Consider the following 14,934-nt stretch of genomic DNA (forward strand, 5'->3'; position numbering starts at 1 on the left):
CATTGGCCTCCCATTGGCTGGGCTCTGCGCGGGTTGCAGTTTGAATCGGCGGCGCCGAGCGGTAGGTGAGCGGTGGTGGGTCAGAGGGGGCGCCCGCGGTGGGGAGCGATATGGCGGCCTCATGTCCCCGGGCACCCGTCATACAACCGGGGCTCGGTGTGTGAGCAACTGGCCGCTCCTTGGCGCAGGCCGCGGACAGGGGCAGGGCCTGCCGGTCAGGCAGCGGGTCAGGCGCCGGGTCAGGCACCGGGTCAGGCACCGGGTCAGGCACCGCCCGGACCCCGTGTGCGGATCCTTCGCGTCTTTTGCCAGCGTTCTCCGCAAGCGCCATTTCCGCAAAGGGCAGTGTTTGTCACCTCGGGTTAAAGCACAACTGCCAACAAAAAGCCATAGAAAATGGGACTTTACATAGTTAGCGCCGTGTACAAATATATCCTTGTGGATCATAGGAACTTAAGGATGTATTTTCCCTCAGCTGTGTATGATGCTTCTAGGAAGACAACAGTGATTAAATTCTGGGTGGATTTTCTGAAATGTGGCTCATGTTCTTGCCTCTTTGGTGTAGCTCTGTGCCCGTGTGACAGCTTCAGTACATTCATTGTAAATGTGTCTTTTTAAACAGTAATGGCCAAGTATAAGAAACGCAGACGAAAACACAGAGCTCGAGCAGAATTTCTACAGGAAAAAGAAAGAGATGCTGCAAACTCCCAGGGCTCAGGTTGTTCTCCACGGTAGGAGGCCCAGCTTGAGCTTTTTAACTCAATTTTGGGTCCACTGTTTGGTCCCCGTGTGGAACTGACATCATAAATTGTACCTGAAGCTTGTCTATGTCCTGGCATGGATGCTGTGGAATTGTTTCACAGACTGGTTTGTGTTGGAAGGGACCTTAAAGCTCATCCAGTTCCAACCCCTGCCACGGGCAGGGACACCTTCCACTAGAGCAACTTGCTCCAAGCCCCTGTGTCCAACCTGGCCTTGAACACTGCCAGGGATGGGGCAGCCACAGTTTCTCTGGGCACCCTGTGCCAGCGCCTCAGCACCCTCACTGGGAAGAGCTTCTGCCTAAGAGCTCATCTCAGTCTCCCTTCTGGCAGGTTAAAGCCATTCCCCTTGGCCTGCCCCTACAGGCCCTTGTCCAAAGCCCTCTCCAGTTTTCTTGAAGGCGCCATTAAAGTATTGGAAGGCAGATATCTTTTGTATATTTTCTGGTACTCTATCATAAACTTTATAAGCAGGAAAAGCAATTTGGATAAAAATATATTGTATATGACACTCCCCTTTATCAAAATGCATTTTGATCTTTCCTGGTTTCTGTGGTCATGTTTGCTCTGTTGACACCTGCTGTTGCTGGTACTTGTCATTTCCAGATGATTGGTCACATTTAGCTTCTTTTAAAAGGCTGAAATGAGAAATACAGTTATGGCCTCATTCTGAAACATTCTGTTCCAGGTCAGCAGGTAATCTTCCTCTGAACACATCATCTGTCCCAAGCCATCTGTCCTCACTCTGGTCAGTAGCCTTGCCCAGTGTGAAAAACATGGTAAAACCCTTCACAACAACAGTGTCATTTTTGTACTGTTGGTGCCAGAACATGGTTGCACAGGTATGTTTTCTACTTCTCTACTTTTGACAGCGTGTGAGGTTGTTCTTAGCGCTCAGGTACAGGATATACAGTCAGATTTGAGAACTAAGTTGTAAATTTACTTATGTGTATTGAAGCATCTAAAACATAGCTAGTGCTTACTAACTAGTGTTGAAGAAATAAATATGAGAAGAGTGTCAAGGCAGCTGTGGACATTAAATGCATACGTGCAATTGTGGTTTTTTATTGGAATATTAGGAGAATTTGCAGTGACAGGGTGCAGTCTTCATAGCAGAAATGATTGTATGAGCTTTTCAGTCGTGTGAATTACAGTTCAGAATTTCTAGATGAAATTCATTTTTTTTTTGAGAGAAAGTTATTCCCTGTGCCCCTGCCAAGGAACTATTTGGTGAAATTTTGTATCTTTGTGTTGTGCCTTTCTGTTGACTACAGTAACATTTGTGATGGAACTTCCAGTAATAATCATAGCCCTGTATCTGGAAACATAACTTGATAGTGAAAATGCTAATCTGGTTTCTCTTTGTGCTTAGAGTTTTAAAGTGGTTAAAGACACCATATTTCCGTCACAAATCTACTTAAGGGAGCTAAATACATTCAGAGAGCAGCTGAAAAAGTTGGAAACTGAATTTTCCAGACTACAAGGAGCACTCCAGGTCAGTCTCACTCGTGGTGGGGCAGGGTAACATTTGCATAACACATAAGGCGCTGTGGTCAGTGCCAATAAACCTGGATCTGAAGAGCTTCTCTTTGGTCATTCTCTGCATTCAGCATTACCTCATAGCTAGAGGGAAGTGGTTTGCTGGTGAGCCTTGCAAGAGGCTTTCTATGTCTTTCTTAGAAATTTTGCTGTCTAAAATTCCATCTACTTCTGCCAATGGATTTAATATTCTCTTATTTATTTGTTTTCAGATGAATGGAACCACAGCCTCATCTTCAGAAAATTCTCTTTGTCAAAGGTGTAATAAACCACTTGTGGGTGCTCCTGTACCAATGCAGATGGGTCTGCCATCACCAGTATCCAGGCCTTCTGCAATACAGCTGCAGCCTGCATTTGCACCCCCTCCACCTCTTCCTCCTCCTCCACCACCACCACCACCACCTCCACTGCCCCCACCAAAACTGCCTCCAGCACCACTCCTCCTCAAAAGGGGCAATGGCTCCAAAGCAGTTCTGGTAGGGGGTGAGAAGGTTCCTCTGTTTATTTAATTTTTTTTTTTCTCGGGGCCGGGTTCCTTGGACCTGGTTCCATCAGGAATGTGCATCTTTGTGAACCTTCAGTCACTTGCCAATTCTAATTTCCCTTCCAACTGCCTTTGTACTCAGATTGCACCAGTGAAAAAAGATGGGCCAATGCAGATCACCCTCAGAGACCTCCTGAATGTTAAACTGAGGAAGGCAGATGGCAGAAGCAGGATGGACAAGGTAAACCAGGAGACATATGGTTAAACAGACAATGGTGTATCAAGGCAAACTCCACCTTGAACCAGAGTATTTTCTGCCTGTCAGTCCCTCATAGAACTTTCTCAGGTAATTAATTCTTCTCTTCAAAACCCCAGTGATCAGCTTTAAGTGATGATTCTGATCTTACACCCAGCACTTGAAGTGAAGAAAGTAAGTGACCCAAACTCGCCTGGCATGCAGGACAGTTCTGGTTTTATCTTAAGAGCATGTAGCATCATGTCTGTATGTTATTAACAGATTTGGAGGTTTTGTTTGCCCAGCTGAAATCTTGTTTGCAACAGTTTGGGGGTCTTAAAATAAATATTTTTAGCTAAGACACGCTCAAATTTTGATGACCGAAAGAAGTGTAACAGCCATAAACCCCAGGTTGGACAGAGCCTTGGGTGATATGGTCACCCATCCCTGAGGCATCCCTGCCCATGGCAGGGGAGATGGAACTAAGTGAAAAGAAGGTCCTTTCCAACTAACCATTTTATGATTCTGTGAAATATTTCAGAGTATAAATATTAAATAGATTTAAGGTCAGTGAAACACTTGGAAGTTTCATTTTGCTATGTCTTTTATCCCTTCAGGCAGACTCGCCAATGAAGACATGCAGGGCCTTAATTACAGTTTCAGATTTACAGAGTGTTAGTTTAAGACCTAAAACCAAGCCATCTGCTCACGTTACAAACTCCTTAATGTAAGATACTTTCTTCTTTTCTTTAGATTTTTTTTCTGTTCTAAACACTGATTAACACTGTTCAGAGAATGGAAAACATTTTAACAATTTGTTTTGTTCTTCTAGTACCCCTCCTAAAAATCACTTAGATCTTCGAAAACATCTGAAGAAAGTCAATATCCAGAGGTAAGTTCCTTCCTATTCTCTTGTTTTGTTTCTCTGAAGAGAAAAAAACAACAGAGAACTAATCAGAGTTCCTCCTGTTTCTGATCTGTTCAGGAGTCCTGGAGGCACTCCACTAAATGGCAAAGAAAACACAGAATGTGGGTCTGGGTTGACGCCACTAATGACACAGGCACTACGACGCAAATTTCAGGCAAGTCGCGGAGTCTCTCTTTTGGGAATGGTAAACTGACTTTAAAATCCACAGAATTCCATGCAGATTTACCCTGCAGCCCAGCACCACTGGTGTGTATTACACACGCTGCAGTGTCTCCATAATTCCCATCCAAAAGTGCTCCTTAACACAACCAAGGGTGCTCATTTTAACAGTAAAGAAACAACAGAACGGGAATGCTGTTGCCTGTTCCAGCAGGTTATTTGGCAATACCATGAGGAAAAATTGAGAGGTTTTCTTGATGGCCATTCCAGCTCCTCAACACCATCTCTATAGTTCCAGTTTACAAGAGAACAAAGTCGGAAGGTTAATAATGTCCTTTATTTTAAGGATTTGCCATGTCTGGTTCCTTTTATGGTATCATTTAAGAATTGTGCAGTAGTTTATCTCAGTCATAATTAGAACTGAGTTCGGATGTTCCAAGGCTGACCGTGTCCTTATTTTGACAGATGGCACATCCACAGAGCCCCTCACCTGCCCGGCTGAGTGCTGCAAACAGCTTTGACGAATAGAAGTAGTTTATGGAACACTGCGTTTGTCACCTCTGGTTAGGAAGGCCCTCGAATGCTGTTTTTCTCTTGCTCAGACTTATATATTTGCAAGTAAATCTTGCGTGCACAAGAACAGGACTTTATAAACTCCCTTTGGCAGATTTCTGCTTTTTAAAGGCAATGTCTTTCTAACATGTTTCGGTTTGGTTGCATCTTAATGGTGAAAAAATTAAGAAACTTCCTGAGCCTCTTGATACCTGAGGCAGGGACTGTTGGTGTGCTCAGCACCAGTGCTGCTTGTGATATAAATATGTGCCTGTGTAGCGTATTAAGGCAGGGACTGCAGCTGTGGTGCAGCCAGAGACCTTTATTGAGTGACCATACAAGCTTTTATAGCAGTCTGTCTAGAGGCTGGTTCCATCTGTATTTTCCATCACAAAACAATGCTCCTTCTCCACGTGCTTCACCATGCACTTCTCCAGCCAATGGCCTTACTGATCATATGCTGTTGCATTTCCCCCTTCTTTGTTAAGCTTTGCAGAGTGAGCACAGTATGTGTTTTGAAAGCATTACTTGATTTATGCTTTGATTTATAAGTCATTGGATACAAGAAAAACATGGCAGACATAATCATCAATAACGCTATAAGCCCTATCACAACAAAGCCAGCTATATGTCTAAGCCAAGGACCAAAATTTCCCAGCTAAGAGAACAGTCCAAACGGGTCCCCCCCTTGGTTTTGTTGCAACTCTCCAGATAATTCCTTCAAGTCCTGAATGCTTTTGTGAATTGAGTGATCACTCAGATTCATGCAGCACATTCTGTTGAAATCTTCACAGCCATGCCCCTGGGCTAATAACAAAAAGTCTATCGCTGCCCAATTCTGCAGTGTTGCATGACACACAGAATCAGCATCTGTTAACAACCCTGTCAGGGCATTGCTAGTGGCATTACTCTGTCACTAGCCAACAGCCCAATTTATTGAGTATGGTTAAAGCATGGGCAGTAGCAATAGAAGGAATTAAAGAACCAAAAAACCTTTGCTCGCAATTCCAAAAGTCAATGTGGGAGTTACAGGCTAAGCTGAATTGTTCGGCGGTGCATCTGCTTCTTTGGTGCTGTAGGGTCCAATTAACACAGGCTTGATTACTGGGATGAAACATGGTTAAACGACTAAAGGTGCAGGGGTTTACCTGGAATTCCTTTCCATGCTCTATCACCACAGATTGGAAAAATATTATCAGGAAGACCTCCTGCATTGGCCCCTGGTGTAACTGATAAGGGAGTAGTGAAATTACACCAGGCAGAATTACTGAGATAAATGCCAGCACCACTTACATCAATTCCTGTCTTGTTTATGTTCAGGCCACTACTGTATTAAGAGAAAAACATACAGTAGCTTGTATGGAGCCCAGTATTTCAAGTTCCTGAGGATGTAGTGGGAGAGCAGGAAAGTCACCTACTTTGTTCATGCCATTTCCTGAGTCATTGCTCTGATACTATCCTGCAGGCTGACTAGCATTGGATCACCGTGTTCCTAGGCACCACCATAATGCCTCACACCTACCTGGATCTGTACAGTTGCGTGTAATCGTTTGGTTATATAGCTGGTCCCATTCATGTTCTGTCAGAGGAATGCCAACCAGACAGGTTCAGAATGGATCACTGGGGCTGGTCATGGCAACACAAAGGGTGGACTGATTAGTGGCATTGGCTAGAGTAAGCCAAACATTAGGTTTTGGTTTTGAGATCCATGCGCAGCTCACAATCCTTGAGAGTCTACTGAGGATGACAAGGGCTGCACACATCATGCTGGCACCCATTATAACTGATTTCCTGCATGGAGCCCTGGGTCGCAACTGATGTGTCAGTGTTCCAGGTGCCTGCTACAGGGTCCCTCCACGCCATACCTGCTTCTTTACTTTTCCCAGAACCATCGGTGAAGATGGTAAGACCAACTACAGGCGCTGAGTGGCACCACTGTTTCACATATAAAGGCAGATGGCAAATATCAGTCCAAAGGTTGTGTTTTGGATAACGAATTGAGAGTCGTCCCTGATAGTCTGCTAAGGCCATTTGCACAATGCTGCCTTCTGCTAATAACCAGTCAAGGTTTTCCTTTGTGGCTGGGACATAGATTATGTCAGGAAGCAGGCTCTCTTGTGGGCCAATTAGGGGGCTACTCAGAACTTTATATGATTAAAACATCCGCTCCAGTGTCCACTAATCTGTGAAACCTTGTATATAGCATGTCATCAAGGGTTGCAAGTCCTTTAGAGCCTTGGCCCAAGATATTTGGGGGGTTCCTGTGCTACTGAATCCAGAACCACCTCTGGCCACTTGACCCCCTGTCACCCCTCCAACAAACAGAACAAGCTGAGCAATACACTGCCCCTCTGGGATATAACAAGGGGGCACAGGGGTCCAAGCCATAATCAATATTTCTCAGTATAGTCAGCATCTGTAACACCCGGTAATACAAAGAGGCCTAATTTAGTAGTAGAAGAACACCCGATGAATAAAGCATGCATGCCATTGCTGATCGGCCCATAGGCTCCCATCAGCAGCAGGGATACTTGCGTGTCATTCAGGGTGACCGGGCATCGGACAGCCAGGTCCAAGCCAGCACTTCCCGAGGTTCCTGGCCGCAGCTCGCCGGCCGAATGCCAGGATGCGGATTTCTTTGGTTGTTCGGGATGTGCGGTCTCGCCCCCCAGCTCCTGTTTCCTGAAATGGAAGGAACCACATAACCATTAGCATGGTATTTTGAGTGACACTCATTGGCCCAGTGTTTTCCTTTTCCACATCGAGGGCAATTGTGAGGGGCTATAGCCTTTTTGCTGCCCGTTTTTGGACACTCTGGCTTTAAATGCTCAGGGGCACTGCACTGATAGCAACTTATACCCCCTTTTCCTGTTTCCCTCATTTTGAGCTGAGCCGTTGGGGCACTCACTAAAGCTGCGGTGTGATTACTGGTAGGTCCAATATTTTGACAACCCTGCACCATATCTGCTAAGATTGGGTTGCGATTACGGGTTGGTTGCAAGGCAGGCTTGCAGTGTTCATTTGTGTTTTCATAAGCTAATTGTCTAAGGAGCAACTCCCTAGCTTCATCATGTTCAATCTGCTGCTCTAGGGTGGCCTGTAACCAGTCTATAAAAAGAGGATACGATTCTGTCAGGCCTTGCAATATTTTAGCAAATGACTCAGCTGCACCCTGTCCAGACTCAGGAATTTTCTGAACAGCCCAGAGGGCAGCAGCCTGAATTTGGACATACACCTCCTGGGGATAATTCACTTGTGCAGGAGGAGGACAAGTGCATTTTCCCCTGCCAACTGATCATAGTCAGCTCCATGACCTTGATTTATATTTTCCATTGAGGTGATCACACAAAATCATTCTGCCACATCATAAATTGCTTAGGGGTTAACACCATATGCAATAAAGCTTTCCAGTCATACAGAGTTAGGATATATGATTCTGCAGTTGCTTCTAGCAGAGACACGGCAAAAGGTGAATGGATACCTCTCTGCTTAATTGCCTTACAAATGTCTTTAACTGCTTCATAAGGAAGCTCTTGCCATTCAGGTGGCCTATTGGGTTGATAAATCATATGGCATGCCAAAGCAACTTGCCAGTCACCCTGCTTTATTGCCTCCTTTCTACAGACTTACCAGTTACATGCTGTGGTTTCTACTGTTGCTGGAGCATTCACATCAGGAGACAGAAGGAATAAATCAGGCTCCTTTTCACAGTCTGTTGGTCCTGGATCAAAAGGATCACTGCCTTCCTCAGAGTTTGGCTCAGGACCCTCTTCATTTTGCAACAAAAACATGTTGGTCAATGGGAATGGTTTAGGGTTCGCTGGAGGGTGACCTGCTGACTCTAGAGGTGCCAATGGTGCGACAGGGGAGGAGGACTGCTGTTGATTAGTCTTTAGTGTGGCTAGAATCTGCTACCAAGTCCCAAGGTGCGGTCCTGTACACACATCTGCAGCAACAGCGGCTCGTAACTGTGTCCCTACCGCTTGCCAGCATGCTATTTGAAGAGCACCTTCTGACAGAAAATCTGGCACATTCTTTTGAATCCATTCTAGCAAAGTCAGTAATTGAGGCCCCATCACAGCCCTTTCTTGAGCATCTAACCATTTACACAAAGTCTCTATACTGCACTTCTGTGCCTGGAATAGCTTCCCTCCCATGGCTCCCAGCTGCTCACCTATCCAGTAGGTGATGTGTGCGCAATCCCTCTGTAGTCCTTGGTTCAGTCGGGCTATCCCACCAGTCCGGACTCTGTGAGTCTCCTATTCAAGTCCCTGTTCGGGCACCATTTGTAGCGTATTAAGGCACAGACTCCAGCCATGGCGCAATCAGAGACCTTTACTGAGCGAGCATACCGGCTGTTACAGCAGTCTGCCCAGAGGCTGGTGCCAGCTGTGTTTTCCATCACGACACAGTGTGCACACACTTCTCCGGCCAATGGCCTTACCGATCACACGCCTTTCAGCCAATCATATTACTGTTCACACGCTATTGCTTAAGCAACTATTCCATATTAGGCAAGTGCTTGCTTTAAGCATAAACATTGTTTTCGCTGCTACTTCCTGCTACCCGTATGAACATTGTTACTGCCCGTTCGCCTTGGCCGCGCATTGTCCCCTTGGCCCACGTGCCTGTGCTGAAACTGCGTAGTTTTCACTCTGTTGTTTTACAGACCCGATCCCGATGGTAACTGCAGGTTAAAGGGTTCAAAGGAGAGCGGCAGCTCCGCGCTCTGCTGTTGGCTCCGCTATCGCCGGGCTCACCAGGAGCTGCGCTGCCGGACGGGCCTTGCCCGGCTCTGCCCCAGGCCCCGCTGCCGCGCACCGAGCTCCACTAAGGACCGCGCCAGACCCGCGGCACCGGCTGAGTCCCACCCCCGGGGCGGGTCGCGCATGCGCGGGCGGGGGGGCCGCCGCTTCCGGACGGGTGCTGCGGGAGCGGGGCCATGCCGCTGGCGGGCGGGCTACCTGGGGGGGCGGGAGCCATGGCGGCGGCACCGGCGGTGGGGCCCATGAGCCTGCGGGACCTGCTGCTGACCGCCACGGCCGCCGCCGAGGGGAGCGGCGGCGATGAGGAGGTGTGCGTGGTGGGCGTCTTCGGGAAGACGGCGCTGCAGCTGTGCTCGGAGAAGGAGGCCCTGGTGAACACCGTGTGCGACCGGCAGGTCTTCCCCCTCTTCGATGAGGAGGATGACCCCGACCTGGAGGACGGTGCCCTAGGGGAGGAGGTCGACCCGGCCACCAAGGACTACAACCAGCTGCAGGCCTACTACAGCCAGGAGAACCGGGTGCTGTTCCTGGTGCTCACCAGCATCTGTGACACGCGGCAGCTGCTGCGGGCATGCGGGGACCTGGCGGCGGCCGAAAGCAGGGAGACGGGGCCCGGCCATCCCTCCGGTGGCCCTTCCCCACTGTCCCACGCTGAGGCCCACGAGTTCTGGAAGCACCAGGAGAAGCTGCACTGCCTGAGCCTCCTCTACCTCTTCTCTGTCTGCCACATCTTGCTGCTGGTGCACCCCACCTGCTCCTTCGACATCACCTACGACCGCGTCTTCAGGGCGCTGGATGGGCTGCGGCAGAAGGTCCTGCCCTCCATGAAGGCTGCCATCAAAGACTGCCCGATTGGCAAGGAATGGAAGCTCAACTGCAGGCCCTGCCCTCCACGCCTCCTCTTCCTCTTCCAGCTCAACGGAGCCCTCAAGGTGGATCCCCTCCCAAGCAGGGGCCAGGACCCCTGTGGTCACCTGGAAAAGCCACCCCCCAAGAAGCACTCCCCTAAGAGGAGGCTGCAGCATGCTCTGGAGGATCAGATCTACCGCATCTTCCGCAAGAGCAGGGTGTTAACCAACCAGAGCATCAACTGCCTGTTCACTGTGCCTGCTAACCAGGCGTTTGTGTACATTGTGGCTGGTGGGGTCCTGGATGGAGATGATCCAGTGGCCATGCTTCTTGACCAACTCAGGAACAACTGCACCATGAGAGAGACTGACTCGCTGCTGGCTCCCACCCTGTCGGGACCCAGGAGGTATCAGATGATGCGGCACGGCAGGCAGCAGCTCTCCTTCCATGCAGAGAGCAGCAGCTCCAGCTCCTCTGGGCAGCTTGTGGACTGCACCCTTAAGGAGTTCTTGTGGCAGCACGTGGAGCTGGTGCTCAGCAAGAAAGGCTTCGATGACAGCGTGGGAAGGAACCCACAGCCCTCTCACTTCGAGCTCCCAACCTACCAGAAGTGGGCTGCTGCAGCTTTAAAACTGTATGAAGTGACCATTGAAGGCAAAGATGATGACCCGACCACTGGGGAACTGAGCTCAAAAATCATGGGTAGCATCAAAGTCTTGGAAGGCTATTTAGATATAGACACCAAATTCTCTGAAAACCGTTGCCAGAAAGCTCTTCCCATGGCCCACAGTGCCTACCAGTCCAATCTGCCCCACAACTACACCATGACAGTCCACAAGAACCAGCTGGCACAGGCCTTGCGTGTGTACAGCCAGCACGCCCGTGGGCCGGCCTTTCATAAGTACGCCATGCAGCTGAATGAGGACTGCTACAAGTTCTGGAGCAACGGGCATCAGCTCTGCGAAGAGCGAAGTTTAACTGACCAACACTGTGTGCATAAGTTTCATCTGCTCCCAAAAGCAGGTAAAGAAGCTCCCTTGGGTTTCATGGTTTAATTTTATATCTGCTTTAGAATATTTTAGGCTGAAAATGCCAACTCTTTGCATGTTTGTGGAAGCTAAAAGCTTGGCAGCTTTAAAGTGTCATCTTCTTACAGGGGGATTAATTACAGCAAAGCTGTTGTACAGGTTTCTTTTACATTGAGTGATATTTAGGAGTGAGTCCACTGGCAGTAGTAATTTGGATTTTAGTAGTAACTCTGTTTCCGTTTTGCTAATTAGAAGCATTACACTATAGTCCTCCTAACAGCAGATGTGTAAGAGAACAGAAGTTCCCTAGGAAGTATAAGTGCTCCCCCTTCAATAGATTGACTGATACCAGTCAAGGAGTAGAAACTGTCTGATACATATTCATTGCAGGCAGGAGTATTTATGCCTTTTATGAAAAGACTGTAAAACCAAAGAAAGTTCAGTTTAATGGTATAACCTACACTGGAACTTTAAGTGAGAAAGGAATGTGTTGCTTGACAAACTGGCATTGCTGGCAAATAATTATATATATAGCAAGGAGGAAGCAGTGGATGAAGGGAACTAAAGAATCTCTAGAAATTGGGAGCAATTCACCTGGGGTTTGATTGATTTTGCTTTTAGGGGAAAAGCCAGAAGCAGACAGAAACCCTCCAGTTCTGTACCACAACAGCCGGGCTCGTTCCACTGGTGCCTGTAACTGTGGAAGGAAACAAGCTCCACGGGATGATCCCTTTGATATCAAAGCAGCTAATTATGACTTTTACCAGGTAACTATTGGATCCCTATTTTTGCATCAAGCAGTGTTTTTGCTTCATTGACAAAGTCTGTATTCTGAAGTGAAGTTTCTCTTCACCTTATAAACTTACAGATGTTGCCTGGGGAAGATATTTCTGGGAGAAGGAGTTTTTTGCATGGTGGGCTGACCAGAGCAGGCAGTGCAAGTCTTCACCAGTGCATGTACACAGGAGCATCTATTTACACTTCAAGTGTGTTGGTTCATGTGAATTTGAAATTCATTGTGTCTGTGGGCTGCATTCCCATCACTGCTTTGGTTATCACATAGTGCAAATCTCTTGAATCTTAATTGTAGCTGCTGCATGTTATGACTGAACTCTCACATCTCGGAAGTGGAAGATGGAAAGTTAACCACGTTTTCTTTCTCATAGCTGCTGGAAGAAAAATGCTGTGGGAAACTGGAGCACATCAATTTTCCTGTATTCCAGCCAAGCACACCTGATCCGGCGCCTGCTCGGGATGAGTCGTCACCTGCCCCTCCAGAAGGCGAGATTGAGAAACTAAAGGAAAAAGAACCTCAGACTCAGGGGGAAAGCACAGGCCTGAGCTTAGCCCTCAGCCTGGGACAGTCAACGGGCAGCTTGGGCACTTACCCGCCTGATGCCCAGGGTGGAGGGGACAACACAGAAAATCATGGGCAGAGCGGGGACTGCAAAAGTGAGAAAAGGCCGAGTCTGGTCGATCGCCAGGCCTCCACTGTTGAGTACCTCCCTGGGATGCTCCACTCCAATTGCCCCAAAGGCCTTTTGCCCAAGTTCTCCAGCTGGTCACTGGTTAAGCTGGGGCCTGCTAAGGCTTATAACTTCCACACAGGCTTAGATCAACAAGGCTTTATCCCAGGAACAAACTATTTAATGCCTTGGGACATTGTCATCAGGACAAGAACTGAAGATGAAGGGGACTTAGATACCAATTCCTGGCCTGCACCTAACAAGGCTGTTCCTGGAAAAAGAAGCGCGGTTGTGATGGGAAGAGGAAGACGGAGAGATGACATAGCTCGAGCTTTTGTAGGATTTGAATATGAAGATGCACGTGGAAGGAGGTTCATGTGTTCAGGGCCTGATAAGGTCATGAAAGTGATGGGAGGGGGGCCAAAGGAATCTGCCATCAAAGCCCTCAATTCTGACATGCCACTATATATCCTGTCCTCGACGCAGGGACGGGGACTGAAGCCACATTATGCTCAGTTCATGAGGCTCTTTGTGGTGGTTCCTGATGCTCCACTGCAGATTACACTAACGCCTCAGGTAAGAAATTAAAGGGAATCTGGTGAGTGCAGACAGGGTTGATTCATGCAGCATTAGTTGCAGGACTAAAAAGCACTAGCATGGTAGGCAAAGGGTGTCAGTGGGGTGCTACAGGAGACTCCTGACTCAAAACCTACTTCAAATGAGTTCTCTAAGGCACTAGTCACCAAATGTAGCAGTTTCATAAACAGTGTGGTTCTTTTTAAACTTCAGGATTGGTTTATGGCAGCTTTATACTTTGTGTAAAGTAAGCTTTAAAAAATACTTTATCAAGGATGAATAAATGGCATTCCATACTGTAATAATTGCTTCTTTTAAAAAAGGGAACAAGTGGCTAATAAGAAGAATGAATAATCATTTTAAATGTCAGAGAAAAGAAGCCACTCATTGCTGAGTTTGATTACTCTTAGTAACCCTTTGAATTTAGGAGGTGAAATGATGTTTAGTTTTTAGTTGGATTTTGTTTTTAAATATGTATTAAAAAAAATGGAGAAAAAGCTCCATAAGAACCTGTTTTGCTGTGGAAGTTAAAGGCAGAACCAGCATTTAAATGCCATTTGCAATTTATCATGTTATTGTTTGAAACTGAGGCAAACATTGAAGGTTCAGTTTGTGCTGATACTTACTTTGCTCTTCGTTCCCAACTTAGGTCTGTAGGACAGCTTTTGACTTCTAAGGGAGTGTTTTTATTATGAATATCTATGATGCTATATGGTGTGGCTTTCACACATCAGTTTCTCATGTGAATAAGACTTTCTGAAGCTTCTAATGTGAATTATACAAAGGCCCTATTAAATGCTGCTGAAATCCTTGAAAATTCCCATTGATTTAGAGGGAGGTAACAGCTTGGGGATGGATAACTGCAGTGCAGTATTGAAATCCAGTGTTAATGCCCTAAGGCACGAATGGCTTGTGTTTGTATTGGGGATCTCTTTGGTAGGATGTAATCTGCAGCCTTAAATTTGACATCTTCGCTCTGGTAAAACTGGAAATGGAGTCTCACAATAACGGCACAGTGGTTTCCTGAAGTATTTTTTGTTATTTTGTTTGCTTTTTTTGTTCTAATTCTAATGATGTTTCACTATCTGCTCATGCTTCCTTTTCATTTCAGGTTCAGCCAGGGCCACCACCTTGCCCCGTGTTTTACCCTGAGAAGCAGGAGATAACGCTCCCCTCTGACGGACTATGGGTTTTGAGGTTTCCTTATGCATATGTTACAGAACGTGGCCCCTGCTTTCCTCCCAAAGAAAGCCAACAACTAATGAGTTACAAAGTCCTCCGAGGGATACTGAAAGCGGTTACACAATAGCAATTATTCTGGTGGATTGGGTTTTGTTTGAAAAGACTGTCTTCAACCCAAATGGATTTTAATTCATGTCTGTTACCTAACAGCTATCGATGCAGTCTTGTGAGGGCTGCTGTATTTTGCTGGAACACAGTCGGTTGGAAAGAAGGTCTGGTATCAAAGCAGAGGAAGGAATCAGACACATGGGAATTTTCCATTTATTAAATTTTTGTATGTAAAAAAATAAAAGCTGGTTGGCAGCGTGCTGAGCCTGTACTACCACGTTTTGAGAATTGTGCTTTTCTC

The 14,934-nt window shown here is 47.0% G+C and overlaps 2 protein-coding genes across 2 annotated transcripts; both read left to right on the plus strand.

Annotated features, from left to right (window-relative positions):
• Window positions 1–13: 13 nt before the first annotated feature.
• Window positions 14–4,794, plus strand: PRR11 (proline rich 11). The gene is made up of 10 exons (XM_057409941.1): window positions 14–65; window positions 623–731; window positions 1,450–1,603; window positions 2,134–2,256; window positions 2,513–2,776; window positions 2,927–3,025; window positions 3,637–3,746; window positions 3,852–3,911; window positions 4,005–4,101; window positions 4,572–4,794. Exons 2-10 carry the CDS (start codon window positions 625–627, stop codon window positions 4,632–4,634), a joined length of 1,077 nt encoding a protein of 358 aa, XP_057265924.1. The 5' UTR covers window positions 14–65; window positions 623–624; the 3' UTR covers window positions 4,635–4,794.
• Window positions 4,795–9,228: 4,434 nt separating this feature from the next.
• Window positions 9,229–14,902, plus strand: SMG8 (SMG8 nonsense mediated mRNA decay factor). The gene is made up of 5 exons (XM_057409619.1): window positions 9,229–9,301; window positions 9,524–11,296; window positions 11,923–12,068; window positions 12,468–13,343; window positions 14,455–14,902. The coding sequence occupies exons 1-5, from the start codon at window positions 9,229–9,231 to the stop codon at window positions 14,650–14,652; spliced, it is 3,066 nt and encodes a 1,021-aa protein (XP_057265602.1). The 3' UTR covers window positions 14,653–14,902.
• Window positions 14,903–14,934: the final 32 nt, after the last annotated feature.

Source organism: Pezoporus wallicus, unplaced genomic scaffold (genome assembly GCF_028554395.1).
Source record: "Pezoporus wallicus isolate ANWC-B61680 ecotype Strahan unplaced genomic scaffold, APGP_CSIRO_Pwel_v1 contig_8269, whole genome shotgun sequence".
Lineage (NCBI taxonomy): Eukaryota > Metazoa > Chordata > Aves > Psittaciformes > Psittacidae > Pezoporus > Pezoporus wallicus.